The 24,185-nt window shown below is 43.0% G+C and overlaps 1 protein-coding gene across 5 annotated transcripts in view; it reads right to left on the bottom strand.

Moving 5' to 3' along the window:
• LOC143804720 (solute carrier family 22 member 2-like) overlaps nucleotides 1-24,185 on the bottom strand; it is a 283,856-nt gene that overhangs the window by 183,933 nt on the left and 75,738 nt on the right. For all 5 annotated transcript variants that reach the window (XR_013221078.1, XR_013221079.1, XM_077283100.1 and 2 more), the window contains exon 4: nucleotides 6,932-7,100. Coding sequence is in view for 3 of the 5 variants with exons in the window: in XM_077283100.1 (XP_077139215.1) it covers nucleotides 6,932-7,100 (169 nt within the window). In the remaining 2 variants the exon portion in view is untranslated. The remainder of the gene's footprint in view (nucleotides 1-6,931; nucleotides 7,101-24,185) is intronic.

The raw sequence follows: 24,185 nt of genomic DNA, 5'->3' as shown, positions 1-24,185 counted from the left end.
TCTTGTCTACTGATCCTGGTTCCAGTTATATCAGCTAAGTCTGCCTTTTGCTTTTTGCTATTTGTTTTGGTTTTGTATTTTTGTCCAGCTTGTTCCTAATCTATATCCTGACCTTTGCTGGAAGCTCTAGGGGGGCTGGTGTTCTCCCCCCGGACCGTTAGACGGTTCGGGGGTTCTTGAATTTCCAGTGTGGATTTTGATAGGGTTTTTGTTGACCATATAAGTTACCTTTCTTTATTCTGCTATCAGTAAGCGGGCCTCTCTGTGCTAAACCTGGTTCATTTCTGTGTTTGTCATTTCCTCTTACCTCACCGTCATTATTTGTGGGGGGCTGCTATCCAGCTTTGGGGTCCCCTTCTCTGGAGGCAAGAAAGGTCTTTGTTTTCCTCTACTAGGGGTAGCTAGATTCTCCGGCTGGCGCGTGTCATCTAGAATCAACGTAGGAATGATCCCCGGCTACTTCTAGTGTTGGCGTTAGGAGTAGATATATGGTCAACCCAGTTACCACTGCCCTATGAGCTGGATTTTTGTATTCTGCAGACTTCCACGTTCCTCTGAGACCCTCGCCATTGGGGTCATAACAGTATGCGTCATGAAAGTTGGTGCCAATCCGACCTGTGACGCATATGCTGTGTCACAGAATGATCGCTTCCCTGCAGGTCGGGTGAAAGGGTTAACTGTAATTTCACCCGACCTGCAGGGACAGGGGGAGTGGAACTTCAGCCCATGGCTACGATCGCTCTGATTGGCTGTTGAAAGTGACTTTTCACTTTCACTTTCAATCAGAGCAATCGTAATATTTCACCAATGAAAATTGGTGAAATATTACAATCCAGCCATGGCCCCATGGCCGATGCTGCAATATCATCGGCCATGGCTGGAGACCGCGATCTGCCCCCGCCACCACCACCGATCCACCGCTCCCGTCCTCCGTCCTGTCCTGTGCTCTGCTCCCCTCTGTCCTCCTGTCCGCTCCCCCTGCAGTTCGATCTCACCCCCGTGGTCTGATCCAACCCCCGCATACTTACCGACCTTCGGTTTCCCTCCCGGTGTCCATTCGTTTTTTGCATGGGTGCCGCCATCTTCCAAAATGGCGGGCGCATGCATAGTGTGCCTGCCGAATCTGCCGGCCGGCAGATTCTTTCCAGGTACATTTTGATCACTGTGAGGTTCTATCACAGTGATCAAAATAAAAAAAAATAATAAATACCCCCCCCCTTTATCACCCCCATAGGTAGGGACAATACTAAAATAAAGAAAATATATTCACTTTTATTTTTCCACTAGGGTTAGGGTTAGAACTAGGGGTAGGGTTAGAACTAGGTAGAACTAGGGTTATGGTTAGAACTAGGGTTAGAGTTAAGGTTAGAACTAGAGTTAGGGTTAGAACTAGGGTTAGGGTTAGAACTTGGGTTATGGTTAGAACTAGGGTTAGGGTTAGAACTAGGGTTAGAACAAGGGTTAGAGCTAGAATTAGTGTAAGAATTAGGGTTAGAACTAAAAATCCTCACATGAATCCGCAACATGGGCACATAGCCTTAGGGTTAGGGTTGGAATTAGAGTTAGAGTTGGAATTAGGGTTAGGGTTGGAAATAGGGTTAAGATTAGGGTTAGGGGTGTGTTGGGGTTAGGGTTAGGCTTGTGGTTAGGGTTATGGTTAGGGTTGGGATTAGAGTTAGGGGTGTGATGGGGTTGTGGTTAGGGTTGGGATTAGGGTTAGGGGTCTGTTGGGGTTAGGGTTATGGTTAGGGGTGTGTTGGAGTTAGGGTTGTGATTAGGGTTATAACTAGAGTTGGGATTAGGGTAGGGGGGTGTTGGGGTTAGTGTTGGAGTTAGAATTGAGGCGTTTCCACTGTTTAGGCACATCAGGGGTCTCCAAACGCGACATGGCGCCACCATTGATTCCAGCCAATCTTGCGTTCAAAAAGTCAAATGGTGCTCCCTCCCTTCCAAGCCCCAATGTGCGCCCATACAGTGGTTTACCAAACATATGGGGCATACTCAGAAAAATTTTCACAACAACTTTGGGGGTCTAATTTCTCCTGTTACCCTTGGGAAAATAACAAAATGGGGGCTAAAAACTTATTTTTGTGGGGAAAAAAATGATTTTTTTTATTTTCACGGCTTTGCGTTATAAATTTCTGTGAAGCACTTGGGGGTTCAAATTGCTCACCACACATCTAGATACGTTCCTTAGGGGGTGTAGTTTCCAAAATGAGGTCACTTGTGGGGGGTTTCTACTGTTTAGGCACATCAGGGGCTCTGCAAACGTAACATGATGCCCGCAGACCACTCCATCAAAGTCTGCATTCCAAAACGTCACTACTTCCCTTCCGAGCCCTAACATGTGCCCAACCAGTGGTTTACCCCAACATATGGGGTATCAGCGTACTCAGGGCAAACTGGACAACAACTTTTGGGGTCCAATGTCTCCTGTTACCCTTGAGAAAATAAAAAATTGCGGGCTTAAAAATAATTTTTGAGGAAAAAAATTATGTTTTATTTTCACGGCTCTGCGTTATAAACTTCTGTGAAGCACTTGGGGGTTCAAAGTGCTCATAGCACATCTAGATTAGTTCCTTGGGAGGTCTAGTTTCCAAAATGGGGTCACTTGTGGGGGAGCTCTAATGGTTAGGCACACAGGGGCTCTCCAAACGCGACATGGTGTCCGCTAACGATTGGAGCTAATTTTTCATTCAAAAAGTCAAATGGCGCTCCATTACTTCTGAGCCCTGCCGTGTGCCCAAACATTGGTTTACCCCCACATGTGAGGTATCGGTGTACTCAGGAGAAATTGCCCAATAAATTTTAGGATCCATTTTATCCTGTTGTCCATGTGAAAATGAAAAAATTGAGGCTAAAAAATTTTTTTGTGAAAAAAAAGTACTTTTTTATTTTTACAGATCAATTTGTGAAGCACCTGGGGGATCAAAGTGCTCACTATGCATCTAGATAAGTTCCTTGGGGGGTCTAGTTTCCAAAATGGGGTCACTTGTGGGGGAACTCCAATGTTTAGGCACACAGGGGCTCTCCAAACGTGACATGGTGTCTGCTAAGGATTGGAGCCAATATTTCATTCAAAAAGTCAAATGGCGCTCCTTTCCTTCTGAGCCCTGTCATGCGCCCAAACAGTGGTTCCCCCCCACATATGGGGTATCGGCGTACTCAGGAAAAATTGTACAATAACTTTCGGTTTCCAGTTTCTCTTTTTACCCTTGGAAAAATAAAGAAATTGTTGCTAAAAGATAATTTTTGTGACTAGAAAGTGAAATGTTCATTTTTTCCTTCCATGTTGCTTCTGCTACTGTGAAGCACCTGAAGAGTTAATAAGCTTCTTGTATGTGGTTTTGAGCACCTTGAGAGGTGCAGTTTTTAGAATGGTGTCACTTTGGGGTATTTTCAGCCATATAGACCCCTCAAACTAACTTCAAATGTGAGGTGGTCCCTAAAAAAATAAAGGTTTTGTAAATTTTGTTGTAAAAATGAGAAATCGCTGGTCAAATTTAAACCCTTATAACTTCCTAGCAAAAAAAAATGTTGTTTCCAAAATTGTGCTGATGTAAAGTAGACATGTGGGTAATGTTATTTGTTAACTATTTTGTGTCACATAACTCTCTGGTTTAACAGAATAAAAATTCAAAATTTGAAAATTGCGAAATTTTCTAAATTTTCCCCAAATTTCCATTTTTTTCACAAATAAACGCCAAAATTATCGACCTAAATTTACTACTACCATGAAGCCCAATATGTCATGAAAAAATGATCTCAGAATCGCTAGGATCCGTGGAAGCGTTCCTGAGTTGTTATCTCATAAAAGGACACTGGTCAGAATTGCAAAAAATGGCCAGGTCATTAAGGTCAAAATAGGCTGCGTCATGAAGGGGTGAAAAGACAGCTCATAGAACTTGATGTGAAAGACGGAATTCCACTATCATCATTTGTACAACCAGCTTTTACAGCTCTTTATGGAGAAATAGCCCAAAAACTTGGTGTTTCTCTAGAAAGTGAAAGTATTAGAAAATTAGTGATTGAAAAAGCCCTTAACCAAAAGGAGGATCTTAAAAAGGCTTTCAAGAGACACTTTATATTTCTTAGAATGGATGCCTACACACATACCCAAATTAACTGGTATCTCATGTACAGCACCATGGTATTAATGGTGCTATATAAATAAATAATAATAATAACAACTATTTTGCTATCAACAATAAGTTTGGTGTGACAACAATAAAGTTGTTTCCAAGACACTGGCAGTAAAATATACTAAAGCTCATTACACCTGCAAGTGTCTCCAGGCCTTGGTGGAAAAAGTTCTGCAAAATTATCAACTCAAAAAGAACACAGGTTCTTGCTATTGTCACTGACAATGCTTCCAACATGATAAGCACAATTAGACTGATGAATGAAAATAATGAAGGTGAACAGCAGCTAGAAGAAAGCTTCAGATTCAGTATGTTAGAGATGAAAGGCCACAGTCATGTAACTGAGGAACAAACAAATATTACTACAGAAGAAAAGCAAAATTATACTTTACAATTAGATTATCTTGTTGAAGCTGCTTCAAAGCTTTCTCATATACATCACATGCACTGTGATGTGTAAACACGCTGCAGTTGGCAATAAGAAATAGTCTGCAAGAGAGACATGCTGACTCTTTAATAGGCAAAGTGAGGAAATTGGTTATTGCTGCCAGAACCCATAAAATTGATTCCGTCTTGAAGAGGCATGCTGGAAAAGGAGCAATTGTGGATCAAGCCACTTGGTGGGACAACACCTATTTAATGATTGAGCAATTGCTTGAGCTGAAACCCTTTCTTGTAGACATGGCTAATCCTCAGGTAACACAAAAGGTCAGTAGACACAAGTGGCTAAATTAAAGGAATTGCTTTATCACCAATTTACAGTGACTAAAAAATTCAAAGCTAAGGATTTAACTCCTGGCATTTTCATAAAGGAATGGAAGAACTTGCTGTTTTGCTTGTCCCAAAGAGGAGGTTTAATTGCAGATAACATTGCTGCTTCAATGAAACGGATAGAAACAATGCTATTAGAAAATTAATTTCTTCTGGCAGCTGTTTATGTGGACCATAATCATTGTATATTGCTGGATGATCAACAGCTTACTAAAGGAAAAGAATCTCTGACTGAAGTAGCAGTTAAGATAAATGGGCTACAGGAATGCCACAACCAAGAGGACTTGGGTCTTGCCAGTGCTACTGCTATCATATCATCAGCCTCATCAGAGGAGGAGTTTAATTTTGAATAGTATTTGGATGACATGGAGCAGGCAAAGCGTTGCCGCAGGGAAAAAGATTCCACTCACATAGCAAACAGATTGACCATATTTCAGCAAAAAGTTTCCACTTGCTCTCAAAGTAGTAAAAGAGTTCAACTGTTCAGCAAAACTGATTGTGCACGAGGCAATTCCTTTATAACCTGAAATTATTAGAGATGTGCCCATGTAGTTACTGCATTGCCACCAACACAAGTTAGTGTAGAGAGGTTTTTCCCTAGTAGTGATGAGTGAACATGCTCGGATAACATCTTATCTGAGCATGAACGGGTTTTATACAAGTATCTTGTGTGTGCTCGTATATTATGTTCAAGTGTCTGTGGCTGTTACACAGCCTCAACACAAATGGGGATTGCGTAACAAACTAGCAATTCCCACATATGTTGAGGCTGTGTAACAGCCGCAAATCTTGCAGCCGCAGAGACTCAAACATAATATACGAGGACGCCCAGATGCTCAGATAACACCTGAGTGTGCTCGGATAACATCTTATCCGAGCACGTTTGGTGGTCACTATTCTCTAGCCTTAAAATAATTATATCAGTTTTGAGGTTATCTATGAAGGAGGATCTGATGGAGGCAGCAATATTTCTCAGAATAAATTCATAGACTGCACAAATGTTATTCAGTACGTTTTTGTTGAAAACCGTTTTTTCCTCACTTACTGCATAGTGTATTTCATATTTACAATTTATTAAAAGCTTTTTGTGTTCAAAAGTTGTATTTCAATAAAAATATTTTATGTTTTATCTAAATAGCTTGATTATTGTATTATAATAGTGATTAAAAGCTGGTGTTACCATTTTACTACAGTAAATGTATCATTTAAACATGAGTCATGTATGAGGAAGTTAGAGTCAGAGGAATTAAGGAATCAGAGACAGAGGTTTGGCTTACCCAATCCACAACCCTGATCATAAATTCCCCAAATAAGCATGCCTGCATCTCTGTACATCTATAGCGTGGCAAGTCAGTCTCTGTGCTATCTAGTGTTGTGTTAGACTTGGCAATTAGGATGTTTATTATAATGAAATATGATGAATATTAATTGCAATTCTAGAATCTACATGCCACAAGGATACAAATTGGAAAACCTGATTTGCTGTACATGGGATTCAATGACGTAAATAGTTATTACCAGGGTCGGGCTGGCCATCAAATGCCAGAAGGGCCTATGTGGTCATGGGCCACCTTGTCTGCTACTTTGTTAACAGAATCGGTGTTCTCAAGACACCCATACTGTTAAGAGTTGTGATGGAGCACAGAGTTGCTGACTCAGTCAGTTACCCCAGCAGGCCACGGGTATCATTAGAAATACTGGTCTTGTAGAAACTCTCCTTTTCCTCCATCCAGGGTAATATTAGTAATATATCCCATCTGATTTATGGGGATGGGGACAACATGGGCCTGTGTGATTTCAAATACCAGGACTGAATTTCAGCCCCAGTCCGTACCCGGTTATTGCTTAATTAGTTAGCTGCACAATGCTAAGAACTTATTAATCTTTTCATGTATTAAATCTGTTGGCTAAAATATGACCTACTTATGTAAAGGAATTTAAAAAAAATAATATGTGTATGAACATAAATAATCATCAATGATAATGGCATTAGTTTAAAGTACTGTGCAGAAACTTACCAATAATATGTTAAAAACAAAAAGTTTGGCAAAGTGACAGCCAGTTGTAACCATCTCCAATTAGTAATGCCGTAAGCCACTCCAGAAAGTGCAATAAGTCCAACAGTGAATGCAACTTGGTACAGAATTCCTACTGTTCTTCTATGATCCAAGCCAACAAATTCTGCAACTAGAAGAATTGCAAAATAATATTGTTAAATTTGTAGAATTTTGTAAAAAATTATTCACTGGATCTAAAAATGTCAATTGTTGGTTCTGGATATAAAGTACTAAAACTTTTTGATTTATCTTCCTATGAAGTTCAATTTTTTAAATTGTAAAGTCGTTGGGTTCACAGACAACATTTAAGTCTTTACTAATCTGCAATATCACAGACTAAATTACAGCAGATGCCAAAATCACATTTTAACTTGGACGTGTACACGTACAGTACATAACACACCCTCTGTATGCATACTGTATATAGGTTTCAAAGTAAATTGAAGCAACAGTGGAGAAAGTGTTGTGAGGTGGAAAAAATGTAAAATGTATCACAGGGATATTCCTTATTCTCTACTTTATTCACTTATCTTTAATAATTCATAATTTTAATAATTTTCTTGAGGCAATGATGTCTTCTGTGCTTTCTATGCATTGACTTCCTGAGTAATGTGTGCATCTAAACAAAAATAAATCATAGTTAAGCTGTCGCTGGCTTGCAAATAGGTGATTGTTACCAATGTGAATAAATGTGTTATTTGGTCACTTATCAGGGAAAAGTGTTATAACAGTATAACATTATCTGTGTACTATATGAAACTACATGGACAATACACAATTTAGCTGGGATGTAAGAGTGTGTGTGTTAAACAATAGTGATGAGCGAATGTGCTAAGATAATGTGTTATCTGAGCATGCTCAGGTGTTATCCAAGTATCTTGGGCATGCTCAAACAATATGTTCGAATCCCTACACCTGCATGTCTTGTGGCAACACATGCGGGATTGCCTAACACAGGCAATCCCCGCATGTGTTGCAGTTGTCTAACAGATGCAAACATGCAGCCGTAGGACCTTAACATATTATTCGAGCACACCCAAGAATCTTGGATAACACCCACGCATGCTCGGAAAACATGTTATCTGAGAACGTTCACATAAGCAAAGAAGAGAGAAGAGAAAAGAAGAACAGTACAGAAAGAAGAGGGAGACACAAGGTACAGTAACATGAAAAAATTGTTCCCAGATGAGACACAAAAGACGCAGTTTAGTTCTCCAGGCCACAGTCGTCCGACATTCTGAATTACATTCAGTAAAACCAGGTTTTGTAGAAACAATCATGAGCGTTATTGATCGTAGAAGTGAGTTCTTCCATTAACATCACCTCAGTTACTTTGGAAAACCAGAGAGAAATTGTTGGTATAGCATTTTTCTTCAAGAGAAGGGGAATACACCTTCTTGCAGTTGCTATTAGATGTCTTAATATTGAATACCTGTAGAATTTTAAGGGAATGTCACAGTGATGGAGAAGGACAAAAGTCAGATCCATGTCTGAAATGAGATTTGTGATTTTACGTAACACCTGCTCACTTTCCTCCAAAAAAAGAGGAGAGAAGCCTGCAGGACCAAAAGATGCATAACAAATAATCTTCCTCTTCCCCACATCTCCAACACAAAGGACTCGCCTCCAGAAAGATAGCATACAGGCGAGTTGGGACTCTATACCACTTAGAGCATTATTTATACCCGGGTTAATAAAAACAAGAACAGATAGATGATTTTTGCATTAAGGTAAAACTACGCTTCCACTGATTCTTTGTTAAAGAGAGGCCCAAATCGCCTTCCGTTGGATTTGAAAATTAGTTTTAAGTTGGTCTGGAGGCTCAATCAGCAGGGAATATGATAAGAATAAAGTGTGTCTTAATGGTCCCTTGTCCACGCACACAACTTCAAAAGGCATCTTAAACTTATTGTAAAAAGGTTTAGGAAGAAGTGAATGGAACAAGTGGGAAAGATAAACCACTCTCCAGGTTCCCAGGGGAGAGGAAGTTGAGAGGCTGAGAAGGAATTCCATTGAGGGCCAAATATGACCATCCCCAAAATGAGACACTCTGAAGCAACCCCCATTTAGCCAACCACAAAAGTCTTTATCCTTTAAATCCTGGGGGAAAAAGTGGATTACACCAAATATATAACAGAGTAAGACAACTAAAGTATGAGAATGAACCATGGGGTGGGAACAGCAGGTGAGGGTGGCCCCAATTGTGGGATGAGATTTAAGAGCTTTTATCATGGATATGAACATTGTAAAATATAACATTATTTGTACCACTTATTTTTATAAATTAATGTTTCTAAATGCATGATACCTACAGTGCAACATGGTGGTGGCAGTGTCGTTATCTGAGGCTGCATGAGTGTTGTGGGTGTAGGGGAGGTACATTTTATTGAAGGTATCATGAAAGCACAGAAGATGCTACTATCACTCTGTGAAAGTGAGTCCGTGGGCAAGTATTAGAATAATTAACAATTATATAATGAATACACCCCACATGAAAAGCAACTACATATAGTATTTTGGATGAAATGCATTAATTTTGTAGTAGTTTTTGATGTGAGGGTTATTCATTTTTCCATAAACTAATCTGAGTAAATCTGAAGAAATTGTAATTAGAGTTCTATTATTGACCTTACTTTCATGTTATACAGTTATATGAAAAAGTTTGGGCACCCCTATTAATCTTAAGCTTAATGTTTTATAAATATTGGGGTTTTTTTGCAACAGCTATTTCAGTTTCATATATCTAATAACTGTTGGACACAGTAATGTTTCTGCCTTGAAATGAGGTTTATTGTACTAACAGAAAATGTGCAATCTGCATTCAAACAAAATTTGACAGGTGCTTAAGTATGGGCACCTCACCAGAAAAGTGACATTAATATTTAGTAGATCCTCCTTTTGCAAAAATAACAGCCTCTAGTCGCTTTCTGTAGCTTTTAATGAGTTCCTGGATCCTGGAAGGTATTTTTGACCATTCCTCTTTACAAAACAATTCCAGTTCAGTTAAGTTTGATGGTCGCCAAGCATGGACAGCCCTCTTCAAATGATCCCACAGATGTTCAATGATATTCAGGTCTGGGGACTGGGATGGCCATTCCAGAACAGTGTAATTGTCCCTCTGCATGAATGCCTGAGTAGATTTGGAGCGGTGTTTTGGATCATTGTCTTGCTGAAACATCCATGCCCTGCCTAACTTCATCTTTGTCACTGATTCATGAACATTATTGTCAAGAATCTGCTGATACTGAGAGGAATCCATGCGTCCCTCAACTTTAACAAGATTCCCGGTGCCGGCATTGGCCACACAGCCCCAAAGCATGATGGAACCTCCACCAAATTTTACAGTGGGTAGCAAGTGTTTTTCTTGGAATGCTGTGTTTTTTTGCCGCCATGCATAACGCCTTTTTGTATGACCAAACAACTCAATCTTGGTTTCATCAGTCAACAGGACCGTCTTCCAAAAAGAAATTGGCTTCTCCAAATGTGCTTTTGCATACCTCAGCCGACTCTGTTTGTGGTGTGCTTTCAGAAACGGCTTCTTTCGCATCACTCTCCCATACAGCTTCTCCTTGTGCAAAGTGCGTTGTATAGTTGACCGATGCACAGTGACACCATCTGCAGCAAGTTGATGCTGCAGCTCTCTGGAGGTGGTCTGAGGATTGTCCTTGACTGATCTCACCATTCTTCTCTGCTGTTCTGATGTTTTTCTTGGCCTGCCACTTCTGGCCTTAACAAGAACTGTACCTGTGTTCTTCCATTTCCTTACTATGTTCCTCACAGTGGAAATTGACAGGTTAAATCTCTGAGACAGCTTTTTGTATCCTTCCCCTGAACAACTATGTTGAATAATTTTTGTTTTCAGATCATTTGACAGTTGTTTTGAGGAGCCCATGATGCCACTCTTCAGAGGAGATTCAAACAGGAGAACAACTTGCAAGTGGCCACTTTAAGTAGCTTTTCTCATGATTGCATACACCTGGCTATGAAGTTCAAAGCTCAATGAGGTTATAAAACCAAAAAAAGTGCTTTAGTATGTCAGTAAAAAGTAGGTAGGAGTATTTAAAACAAGAAAATGATAAGGGTGCCCATACTTATGCACCTGTCAAATTTTGTTTGAATGCAGATTGCACATTTTCTGTTAGCGCAATAAACCCCATTTCAAGGCAGAAACATTACTGTGTCCAACAGTTATTATTAGATATATGAAACTGAAGTAGCTGTTGCAAAAAAACAATTTTTATAAAATTTTAAGCTTAAGATTAATAGGGGTGCCCAAACTTTTTCATATAACTGTAAGTTAAAGAAATGTTCTAAAATATTCTGTGAAACTCAGTCTTACCAACATTTTGGAAATTATTCTTGTGTTCAGTGAGATATTTAGTAAAATGTTACTTTTTAACAGATAATAACAAAAAGCAGAATCTTCCAAAACACATGACATCATCACATGGGCAGTCCAGAATTGTCTAAAGGCATAGTAATCTTAGTGTATGTAAACTTTTGACTTTGCAGTAAGTAGTAAAAATGCCTTAAAATATTTTGTCTCTCTCATTATTCTGGCTTTTAGCAAATATTAATAATTATTAGTGATGAGCGAAAGTGCTCGTCACTACTTGGTACTCGCCCGAGTATCACTGTGTTCGGTGTACTCGGTGAGCACTGAGCATTTCCGGGATTATTCATCGAGAGCTCGGGTCTCCTCCTTTTAATTTTGGCGCTTTTTAGAGCGCCAATGACCATGCAGGGATTGTCTGCCATGCACTGTAATACCGCAGCCATCTTTGTTGTGGTATTACAGTGATTGGCTGGCCGCACAGCGTCATCAGGTCTATAAGAGACCTGACGCCGCCCTGCTCGGCGCATTCTTCTCCGAACTCAGCTAGTGTAGGGAGACCTGCTCCTGAAATAGGGTCAGATTCGTTCTTTGATTAGCTATTGTGGGTCTAGTAGTGTTCAATTCACAAATTCTGATAACCCAACAGTCCTTTTTAGGGCTAATTCGGGGGTACATAGATTGCAGTGCTAGGTAGGCAGGGGAGTCACTGTGCGCATATCCACATCAGTGCAAGGCATGCAGGCACTGTATATGAGTTCATAGATCTCACTGCATACATCAAAAGACTCCATTGCTGTTTGCTGCTGCGTATTTTATATATACGTAGCTGCAGGTATCCATGGCTAGGATTTTTCTTTTTGCACCTCATACCTGCTAATCTTATTACAAAGCAATCCATAGCCCCCTTTTTTCTACATTTATTTGCTTGGTCACACTGCAGACTACATCCAGGTAATTTCAATGCAAGTGCATGAAAATTAACAACTTAAAAAGTTTTTTTTTTGTCCCAGGCATCATGTGAGTGTGCAGACAATTCTGGCCTTTTTTTTGGTACTATAGTATTTTTTATAGTGTCTTACAACATTTTTGGACACCATTTTGCTGCCCAAAAAAATCTTTAGCTAGCCCAAAAATATTTAGCTACAGTTCTTATATTTATCACTGCAATTTGTACGCCACACGCATCGCATATAATTGAGCTAAATATGTAACAATTTTAGTACTCCAATTTTTTTTTGTGTCATAGCCTACTTATTGACACAATTTTGGTGCAACCAAAAAAAATCAAGGCCACATTTTGATCAGTCTGTTATCTCCGTCAGACGCATGGTCTATCTGTGGTCTCCAAATACTTGCTTTTCAGGCATACATTTGACTTTTTTGTCTGTCTGCTACCCTTGGTCTATATAGTATTTTGTGGTATATTACAAGGAGAAAAATCCAGAGGATCGATTTCATTAAACAAACTTTTATTCCATATGTAATACAAAAACATGTAAATAACAAATGACATTATTTAATGACTAGAGCACAAGATGTGTGCCCGAAAAATGCTGATACAGTCCCCATCCCCACCACCCTCCAAATAGTGCTGCCGATGTAAGGGCATACACAAAAACACTGCCCCTCCCACCCCTAGTTTCTAGATATAAAAACCGGGGAGATCGTGTGTAACAAAAACACTAAATGTAGGCAAAGCAAGGGCCACAATGTGCCATGCCTGAAGAAAGACACCTATATATCCAACAAGGATGTCCCTAATGACACTCCAGAATAACACCATTAAGTGTGGTGGTTAGAGAAGGTGCTTTAACTTACCGATAAAGGGGGCAGAGTGGGGAGACAGTCGGGAGGTGGTCCCCGACGCGCGTTTCGTGGCCACACGGTGCCACTTCCTCAGGGGGATAATCACTAACTGCCCAAAAGGACCTTGAAATAGCCCCTGGCCCCGGTCACATGGTGCCCGGCAGCCAATTACAGTAGCGCTATCGGCGCATGCACGCCGTGTCCGGCAGGTCCTGGCAGTGAAACTCAGTGTCAGGCGAAGTGCGCACGCGCGGGGTAAAAGGCACCCGAGCGCGCAGACAAAGCCTAGAGACGCCGATCCACACCAGGACAGGACGGACCACGGCGCGATACGCACGGCCACCAATGACAAAAAGTATGTTCATGGACACAGGGGGTACAAATGCTCATTCCGCAACATCTAGGTCACCCCCAAAGCAAATTAAAGACCCGCCAAACATAATTTACACAGACCACAGACATGGAAAACGACACACAGATAAATAAATATATAGATATAAAGGTAGTCCACTCTCTGTGCATCAGATCCATGCTGTAATAGGGAAGATTCCTCACTTCATTGAAGCAATGTCCATAGTAAAGGAGGTTTTCACATTTAATCTCATAAAGATGTCTTGGCGAGTCCACTTTGCCCCAACTGGGTTGGTGTCCGTAATAGCTGTTAAATAAGGCCAGAGACATATTCACAGGAAGGACCTTTAGGCACCAAATCGATTCGTATCACTAATAATGTAAAATAAGACCAAAGAAAAAAGTTTAAAACACATGAAAAAACATAAAAACAAAATTAAAAACAACATCCCATTTTGTTTTTATGTTTTTTCATGTGTTTTAAACTTTTGTCTTTGGTCTTATTTTACATTATTAGTGATACGAATCGATTTGGTGCCTAAAGGTCCTTCCTGTGAATATGTCTCTGGCCTCATTTAACAGCTATTACGGACACCACCCCAGTTGGGGCAAAGTGGACTCGCCAAGACATCTTTATGACACCTCTCGTGTCTCCCCTTTTCCTCATAGAATGTAAGCTTGCGAGCAGGGCCCTCATTCCTCCTGGTATCTGTTTTGAACTGTGATTTCTGTTATGCTGTAATGTCTATTGTCTGTACAAGTCCCCTCTATAAGTTGTAAAGCGCTGCGGAATATGTTGGCGCTATATAAATAAAAATTATTATTATTATTATTGGCGAGCACAGATCAACGATGTCTGTCTCGATAATGCTGATGGGGTGGTTGAGGGGTCTACTGTCATGATTCTCAATGGCGAGAGAACATAGCCCAGCATATATGAGAACTAGCTCTTGGAAGATGGAAACTATACTGACCATGAACTAAACCTGCCGCACAACTAGAAGTGGCCGGGTAGCATGCCTACGTTTTTTTATCCCTAGATGCCCAGCGCCAGCCGGAGAACTACCTAATCCTAGCAGAGGAAAAGACAGTCCTGGCTCACCTCTAGAGAAATTTTCCCAAAAGGCAGACAGAGGACCCCACATATATTGGCGGTGATTTTAGATGAAATGACAAACGTAGTATGAAAATAGGTTTAGCAAAATCAAGGTCCGCTTACTAGATAGCAAGAAGACAGAAAGGGCACTTTCATGGTCAGCAGAAAACCCTATCAAAACACCATCCAGAAATTACTTTAAGACTCTAGCATTAACTCATAACACCAGAGTGGCAATTTCCGCTCACAAGAGCTTTCCAGACACAGTAACGAAACAGCAGCTGTGAACAGGAACAAAATGCAAAAACACACAAGGACAAAAGTCCAACTTAGCTGGGAGTTGTCTAGTAGCAGGAACATGCACAGAAAGGCTTCTGATTACATTGTTGACCGGCATGAAACTGACAGAGGAGCAAGGTTATATAGCGACTCCCACATCCTGATAGGAGCAGGTGAACAGAGGGGATGATGCACACAAGTACAATTCCACAAGTGGCCACCGGGGGAGCCCAGAATCCAATTTCACAACAGTACCCCCCCCTCAAGGAGGGGGCACCGAACCCTCACCAGAACCACCAGGGCGATCAGGATGAGCCCTATGAAAGGCACGGACAAGATCGGAGGCATGAACATCAGAGGCAGTGACCCAAGAATTATCCTCCTGACCGTATCCCTTCCATTTGACCAGATACTGGAGTTTCCGTCTGGAAACACGAGAGTCCAAGATCTTTTCCACAACGTACTCCAACTCACCCTCAACCAACACCGGAGCAGGAGGCTCAACGGAAGGCACAGCCGGTACCTCATACCTGCGCAACAATGACCGATGAAAAACATTATGAATCGAAAAGGATGCAGGGAGGTCCAAACGGAAGGACACAGGGTTAAGAATCTCCAATATCTTGTACGGGCCGATGAACCGAGGCTTAAACTTAGGAGAAGAAACCCTCATAGGGACAAAACGAGAAGACAACCACACCAAGTCCCCAACACAAAGCCGAGGACCAACACGACGACGGCGGTTGGCAAAAAGCTGAGTCTTCTCCTGGGACAACTTCAAATTGTCCACCACCTGCCCCCAAATCTGATGCAACCTCTCCACCACAGCATCCACTCCAGGACAATCCGAAGATTCCACTTGACCGGAGGAAAATCGAGGATGAAACCCCGAATTACAGAAAAACGGGGACACCAAGGTGGCAGAGCTGGCCCGATTATTGAGGGCGAACTCCGCCAAAGGCAAAAAAGCAACCCAATCATCCTGATCCGCAGACACAAAACACCTCAAATATGTCTCCAAGGTCTGATTAGTCCGCTCGGTCTGGCCATTAGTCTGAGGATGGAAAGCAGACGAAAAAGACAAATCTATGCCCATCCTAGCACAGAATGCCCGCCAAAATCTAGACACGAATTGGGTCCCTCTGTCAGAAACGATATTCTCCGGAATACCATGCAAACGAACAACATTTTGAAAAAACAGAGGAACCAACTCGGAAGAAGAAGGCAACTTAGGCAAGGGAACCAGATGGACCATCTTAGAGAAACGGTCACACACCACCCAGATGACAGACATCTTCTGAGAAACAGGCAGATCCGAAATAAAATCCATCGAGATGTGCGTCCAAGGCCTCTTCGGGATAGGCAAGGGTAACAACCATCCACTAGCCCGAGAACAACAAGGCTTGGCCCGAGCACAAACGTCACAAGACTGCACAAAGCCTCGCACATCTCGTGACAGGGAAGGCCACCAGAAGGACCTTGCCACCAAATCCCTGGTACCAAAGATTCCAGGATGACCTGCCAACGCAGAAGAATGAACCTCAGAGATGACTCTACTGGTCCAATCATCAGGAACAAACAGTCTACCAGGTGGGCAACGATCAGGTCTATCCGCCTGAAACTCCTGCAAGGCCCGCCGCAGGTCTGGAGAAACGGCAGACAATATCACTCCATCTTTAAGGATACCTGTGGGCTCAGAATTACCAGGGGAGTCAGGCTCAAAACTCCTAGAAAGGGCATCCGCCTTAACATTCTTAGAACCCGGTAGGTAAGACACCACAAAATTAAACCGAGAGAAAAACAACGACCAGCGCGCCTGTCTAGGATTCAGGCGCCTGGCAGACTCAAGGTAAATTAAATTTTTGTGGTCAGTCAATACCACCACCTGATGTCTGGCCCCCTCAAGCCAGTGACGCCACTCCTCAAAAGCCCACTTCATGGCCAAAAGCTCCCGATTCCCAATATCATAATTCCGCTCGACGGGCGAAAATTTACGGGAAAAAAAAGCACAAGGTCTCATCACGGAGCAGTCGGAACTTCTCTGCGACAACACCGCCCCAGCTCCGATTTCAGAAGCGTCGACCTCAACCTGAAAAGGAAGAGCAACATCAGGCTGACGCAACACTGGGGCGGAAGAAAAGCGGCGCTTGAGCTCCCGAAAGGCCTCCACAGCATCAGGGGACCAATCAGCAACATCAGCACCCTTCTTAGTCAAATCAGTCAATGGTTTTACAACATCAGAAAAACCAGCAATAAATCGACGATAAAAGTTAGCAAAGCCCAAAAATTTCTGAAGACTCTTAAGAGAAGAGGGTTGCGTCCAATCACCAATAGCCTGAACCTTGACAGGATCCATCTCGATGGAAGAGGGGGAAAAAATGTATCCCAAGAAGGAAATCTTTTGAACCCCAAAAACACACTTAGAACCCTTCACACACAAGGAATTAGACCGCAAAACCTGAAAAACCCTCCTGACCTGCTGGACATGAGAGTCCCAGTCATCCGAAAAAATCAGAATATCATCCAGATACACAATCATAAATTTATCCAAATAATCGCGGAAAATGTCATGCATAAAGGACTGGAAGACTGAAGGGGCATTTGAAAGACCAAAAGGCATCACCAAATACTCAAAATGGCCCTCGGGCGTATTAAATGCGGTTTTCCACTCATCCCCCTGCTTGATTCGCACCAAATTATACGCCCCACGGAGATCAATCTTAGAGAACCACTTGGCCCCCTTTATACGAGCAAACAAATCAGTAAGCAGTGGTAACGGATATTGATATTTAACCGTGATTTTATTCAAAAGTCGATAATCAATACACGGCCTCAAAGAGCCGTCTTTCTTAGACACAAAGAAAAAACCGGCTCCTAAGGGAGATGACGAAGGACGAATATGTCCCTTTTCCAAGGACTCCTTTATATATTCTCGCATAGCCGCGTGTTCAGGCACAGACAGATTAAATAAACGACCCTTAGGGTATTTACTACCCGGAATCAAGTCTATGGCACAATCGCACTCCCGGTGCGGAGGTAGTGAACCAACCTTGGGTTCTTCAAAAACGTCACGAAAGTCAGACAAGAATTCAGGAATCTCAGAGGGAATAGATGATGAAATGGAAACCAAAGGTACGTCCCCATGAGTTCCTTTACATCCCCAGCTTAACACAGACATAGCTCTCCAGTCGAGGACTGGGTTATGAGATTGCAGCCATGGCAATCCCAGCACCAAAACATCATGTAGATTATACAGCACCAGAAAGCGAATAACCTCCTGGTGATCCGGATTAACACGCATAGTCACTTGTGTCCAGTATTGTGGTTTATTACTAGCCAATGGGGTGGAGTCAATCCCTTTCAGAGGTATCGGAGCCTCCAATGGCTCCAAATCATACCCACAGCGTTTGGCAAAGGACCAATCCATAAGACTCAAAGCAGCGCCAGAGTCGACATAGGCGTCCGCGGTAATAGATGACAAAGAACAAATCAGGGTCACAGATAGAATAAACTTAGACTGTAAAGTGCTAATAGAAACAGACTTGTCAGGCTTCTTAGTACGCTTAAAGCATGCTGATATAACATGAGTTGAATCACCACAATAGAAGCACAACCCATTTTTTCGTCTAAAATTCTGCCGCTCGCTTCTGGACAGAATTCTATCACATTGCATATTTTCTGGCGTTTTCTCAGTAGACACCGCCAAATGGTGCACAGGTTTGCGCTCCCGCAGACGCCTATCGATCTGAATAGCCATCGTCATGGACTCATTCAGACTCGCAGGCACAGGGAACCCCACCATAACATCCTTAATGGCATCAGAGAGACCTTCTCTGAAAATCGCCGCCAGGGCGCACTCATTCCACTGAGTAAGCACAGACCATTTGCGGAATTTTTGGCAGTATATTTCAGCTTCATCTTGCCCCTGAGACAAGGACATCAAGGCCTTTTCCGCCTGAAGCTCTAAATGAGGTTCGTCATAAAGCAACCCCAAGGCCAGAAAAAACGCATCCACATTGAGCAACGCAGGATCCCCTGGTGCCAATGCAAAAGCCCAGTCTTGAGGGTCGCCCCGGAGCAAGGAAATTACAATCCTGACCTGCTGTGCAGGGTCTCCGGCAGAGCGAGACTTCAGGGACAAAAACAATTTGCAATTATTTTTAAAATTTTGAAAGTGAGATCTATTCCCCGAGAAGAATTCAGGCAAAGGAATTCTAGGCTCAGACATAGGTGCATGAACAACAAAATCTTGCAAGTTTTGTACCTTTGTGGCGAGATTATTCAAACCTGTAGCTACACTCTGAAGATCCATTTGAAACAGGTGAACACAGAGCCATTCAAGGATTAGAAGGAGAGAAAGAGAGGAAGGCTGCAGTATAGGCAGACTAGCAAGTGATTCAATTAAGAGCACACTCAGAACTAGAGGGGAAAAAAAAAAAAAAAAAAAATTGTAGCAGACTTCTTTTTTCTCTCCTTTCTCAGCCAGTAATTTAACCCTTTTTTTTTGGGCCGGTCAAACTGTCATGATTCTCAATGGCGAGAGAACATAGCCCAGCATATATGAGAACTAGCTCTTGGAAGATGGAAACTATACTGACCATGAACTAAACCTGCCGCACAACTAGAAGTGGCCGGGTAGCATGCCTACGTTTTTTTATCCCTAGATGCCCAGCGCCAGCCGGAGAACTACCTAATCCTAGCAGAGGAAAAGACAGTCCTGGCTCACCTCTAGAGAAATTTTCCCAAAAGGCAGACAGAGGACCCCACATATATTGGCGGTGATTTTAGATGAAATGACAAACGTAGTATGAAAATAGGTTTAGCAAAATCGAGGTCCGCTTACTAGATAGCAAGAAGACAGAAAGGGCACTTTCATGGTCAGCAGAAAACCCTATCAAAACACCATCCAGAAATTACTTTAAGACTCTAGCATTAACTCATAACACCAGAGTGGCAATTTCCGCTCACAAGAGCTTTCCAGACACAGTAACGAAACAGCAGCTGTGAACAGGAACAAAATGCAAAAACACACAAGGACAAAAGTCCAACTTAGCTGGGAGTTGTCTAGTAGCAGGAACATGCACAGAAAGGCTTCTGATTACATTGTTGACCGGCATGAAACTGACAGAGGAGCAAGGTTATATAGCGACTCCCACATCCTGATAGGAGCAGGTGAACAGAGGGGATGATGCACACAAGTACAATTCCACAAGTGGCCACCGGGGGAGCCCAGAATCCAATTTCACAACAGTCTACTAAGGAGCTGCAGGAGGTTGTGTACCGTTTTAAGGAACTACTACGCAAAAGAACTCGGACATGGTGGAACCATGAGTTCTTGGATATGTATATTCAGAAAGATCTTATCCCACGTGGGCTTCATATCCAGGTCTTCCCGTCATTTCCAATTCTAGATGATAAGTTCAAAAACAACTGGGAAGGACTGACTAATACTTGTTCCAAGGGATTCATGGTTCTACTAAAGCAGTTGAACCAGGAATCATTGGAATCAATTGAGAAGGAGATTGATGGCCTACAGGTGTGTCTGCAGAGGGATATGTCGAGTGATGCATTAAAGAAGCTAAATGAAGAAATTGACGCTGATCTACAGAAGTGGGCTCATGATATCCAAACAACTAAAGCTAAAAAATTTAACCGAGACATTCAGGACAAACAGCAGTCCAGAGTGTATAGATGGCGGAATCCATGGGGTCGATCCCGTCCCAGATCTAGGAATATGTCGTATTCCCGGTCTAGATCCACTTCAGCACTCTCAGGCAGATCTAACTATGATGAAGATGCAAGGTCCAGTACCTCTCAATCTGAACAGGTTTCAATCTCTGAGCCCGGTAATAAGAGGATGACCACTAGGCAACATGCCAGGAGCAAGGGAGCCGGTGGAGCCACGGCCCGTGGTAGCCGCCAGGGAGGACTCCAGGTACTAAATCTGTCATCACATGTACTCACTGAGTCTCAGTTGGATGTCCTGAGAAGGGGCCTGACTTTCTCTCCAACGAATTCATTTGATAATTTTACAGCTCTAAAGGACCTGAATCTATTCTCCCGCAAATTGATCTTGAAAAAACTACACGGAAAAATTCCACATTTCAGTCCATGAGTGCAATCGAAGCACAGGTACTTCGTGATTTGGAAGATTTACTTGAGGAACAGGAACATTCAAATGTAAGTAGGTTTCCGCCTTCTATCTTGCCCAGATCCACTAAGTTCCCCCCCTTGTCCCTGAGTCCGGCAGTCGAAATATTCACAAGATTGGTTAGTGAAGATTTTAAAAAACTGTCTACTAGGCGAACTCATGACAACTTAACCGCTAAACAGCGTCAGGCCATCTCGCAACTTCAATTATTGCAGGATGTTGTATTTAAACCCGCGGACAAGGGGGGGAACATTGTGGTCTGGCCAAGTGAGAAATATGAGCGAGAGGCATTTCGCCAGCTTCGTGATTCTAACACCTCAGGTTGTCTTTCAATCCGATGGTCACTTATTTGCGGTTGGAGCAGGTTCTTCTAGGAGCCTTTGAGGGGGGTACCATCTCCAAAAAGGTTTTCAATGGTTTGATGGTCAGGTCCCCCAGGACTCCAACTTTCTATCTGTTACCAAAAGTCCACAAGGATGCCCTCAGCCCTCAGCCCCCCGGGACGTCCCATTGTGTTTGGGATTGGGGGTTTATGCGATCATGTGTGTCAATTTATTGATTTTTATTTGAAACCCCTAGTCCAAACATTACCTTCTTACGTTCGTGACACTACCGATGTCCTGGCGCGGGTTGACGGCATCCTTGTGGACAATGCAACCCTCCTCGTTACTGCTGACGTGGAGGGTTTGTATACTTGTATAGAACATTCTTGTGGGATAGAGGCGGTTCGCTTCTTCCTGGGGACCTCCGACCTGGACAGCCCTATGCGTGGATTGATCCTCGAGCTGCTGGACTTTGTCCTCACACACAATTTTTTCGTCTTTAAAGACGTTTTTTATTTACAGAAGCGTGGTACGGCCATGGGCCCGGCCTGCGCACCCTCGTACGCCAATCTCTTCCTGGGTCATTGGGAGAGATCTCTTTTTGGCGACGAGGGCCCGCCGGCCGCTTCCCATGTGCTGTGCTGGTACCGTTTCATTGATGATATTCTTTTTTTGTGGGACGGGACTGTCCGGCAGCTCGAGGATTTTATGGGTGTATTGAATGACAACACCTTAAACATTAGACTCACATATGCCTATAGTGATGTCACGGTCGACTTTTTGGACATTCGTCTTGAGGTTGATAACCACCGACGTATCCAGGCGGATGTCTTTAGAAAGTCGACTTCTGTAAACTCACTGCTACATGCCTCATCGGCACATGATCCATCCACGATCAGGGCCGTCCCGGTCGGACAGTTCCTGAGGATGCGGCGAATCTGTTCGTCTGAGTCTAGATTCGAGGCACAAGCCTCGGATCTGAAAGACCATTTTCTGGCCCGGGGATATAGCCGGCGATCTATCAAACACGGCTACAATCGTGCCCGAAAAACCCCACGTGAGACTCTATTACATCCGTGTAGCAAGCGGACCGATGGGGATGGGGCTGGTTCCATTCGTTTCATTTCTACTTACAACCACAAGTGGAACAATATGCGCTCCATCCTTGCTAAACACTGGTCAGTTCTTGGGACTGAGCCCTCCCTGGCGGCCTCTCTTGGCCCACATCCACAGATGACCTCTAGGAGGTGTAAAAACCTAAATGACTTGCTGGTATGTAGCCACTATGTCCTCGTCCCGAATAATCCATTTGGCACGAGGGGCCCCAGTTTGGGGTGTTTCCCGTGCGGACACTGTCTTGCCTGCACCAATGTCCTGCGATGCTCCAGTTTTACTTCTACTGATGGAACAAGAACATTTGACATCAGAGAACGGATCTCGTGCAGTACAACTAACGTGATTTATTATGCGACGTGCCCTTGTCCCATGATTTATGTGGGACTTACTACTCGGGAGTTGAGAGTCCGAGTCCGTGAGCATGTGCGGGACATTGGTGCGGCCAGGACAGTGTCCGACATTTCGGATCTTAAACCAATCCCACGTCACTTCTGGTTGCACCACAAATGTAATGCAAAATTATTGAAGGTGAGGGGAATTGATGTTTTGCATTTGGGTGTTCGGGGTGGGGACAATAAAAAACTGCTAGCACAAAAAGAAACTAGGTGGATAGTGCGACTCGGCACTATGTCACCAGCAGGCTTAAATAAGGCTTTAAGTTTTGCCCCCTATTTATGAGTATTGTATTATTTTTATGCTCTACTAGCGCTCATGGTATGTTTAGGATAGTTTGCACTTCCTGCCTCCTTCGTTGAATTTAAGCATGATAAGTAGACCCTTCTCGCCTTTGGGCTCTCATCCCCTATATCAGTCAGGATGTTGTTTTTAATTTTGTTTTTATGTTTTTTCATGAGTTTTAAACTTTTTTCTTTGGTCATATTTTACATTATTAGTGATACGAATCGATTTGGTGCCTAAAGGTCCTTCCTGTGAATATGTCTCTGGCCTCATTTAACAGCTATTACGGACACCAACCCAGTTGGGGCAAAGTGGACTCGCCAAGACATCTTTATGAGATTAAATGTGAAAACCTCCTTTACTATGGACATTGCTTCAATGAAGTGAGGAATCTTCCCTATTACAGCATGGATCTGATGCACAGAGAGTGGACTACCTTTATATCTATATATTTATTTATCTGTGTGTCGTTTTCCATGTCTGTGGTCTGTGTAAATTATGTTTGGCGGGTCTTTAATTTGCTTTGGGGGTGACCTAGATGTTGCGGAATGAGCATTTGTACCCCCTGTGTCCATGAACATACTTTTTGTCATTGGTGGCCATGCGTATCGCGCCGTGGTCCGTCCTGTCCTGGTGTGGATCAGCGTCTCTAGGCTTTGTCTGCGCGCTCTGGGTGCCTTTTACCCCGCGCGTGCGCACTTCGCCTGACGCTGAGTTTCACTGCTAGGACCTGCCGGACACGGCGCGCATGCGCCGATAGCGCTACTGTAACTGGCTGCTGGGCACCATGTGACCGGGGCCAGGGGCTATTTCAAGGTCCTTTTGGGCAGTTAGTGATTATCCCCCTGAGGAAGTGGCACCGTGTGGCCACGAAACGCGCGTCGGGGACCACCTCCCGACTGTCTCCCCACTCTGCCCCCTTTATCGGTAAGTTAAAGCACCTTCTCTAACCACCACACTTAATGGTGTTATTCTGGAGTGTCATTAGGGACATCCTTGTTGGATATATAGGTGTCTTTCTTCAGGCATGGCACATTGTGGCCCTTGCTTTGCCTACATTTAGTGTTTTTGTTACACAC

Source organism: Ranitomeya variabilis, chromosome 2, assembly GCF_051348905.1.
Source record: "Ranitomeya variabilis isolate aRanVar5 chromosome 2, aRanVar5.hap1, whole genome shotgun sequence".
In the NCBI taxonomy this organism is placed as follows: Eukaryota; Metazoa; Chordata; class Amphibia; order Anura; family Dendrobatidae; genus Ranitomeya; species Ranitomeya variabilis.
Note: the sequence above shows the minus strand (reverse complement) of the source record. Positions and strands in the feature narration are given on the sequence as shown.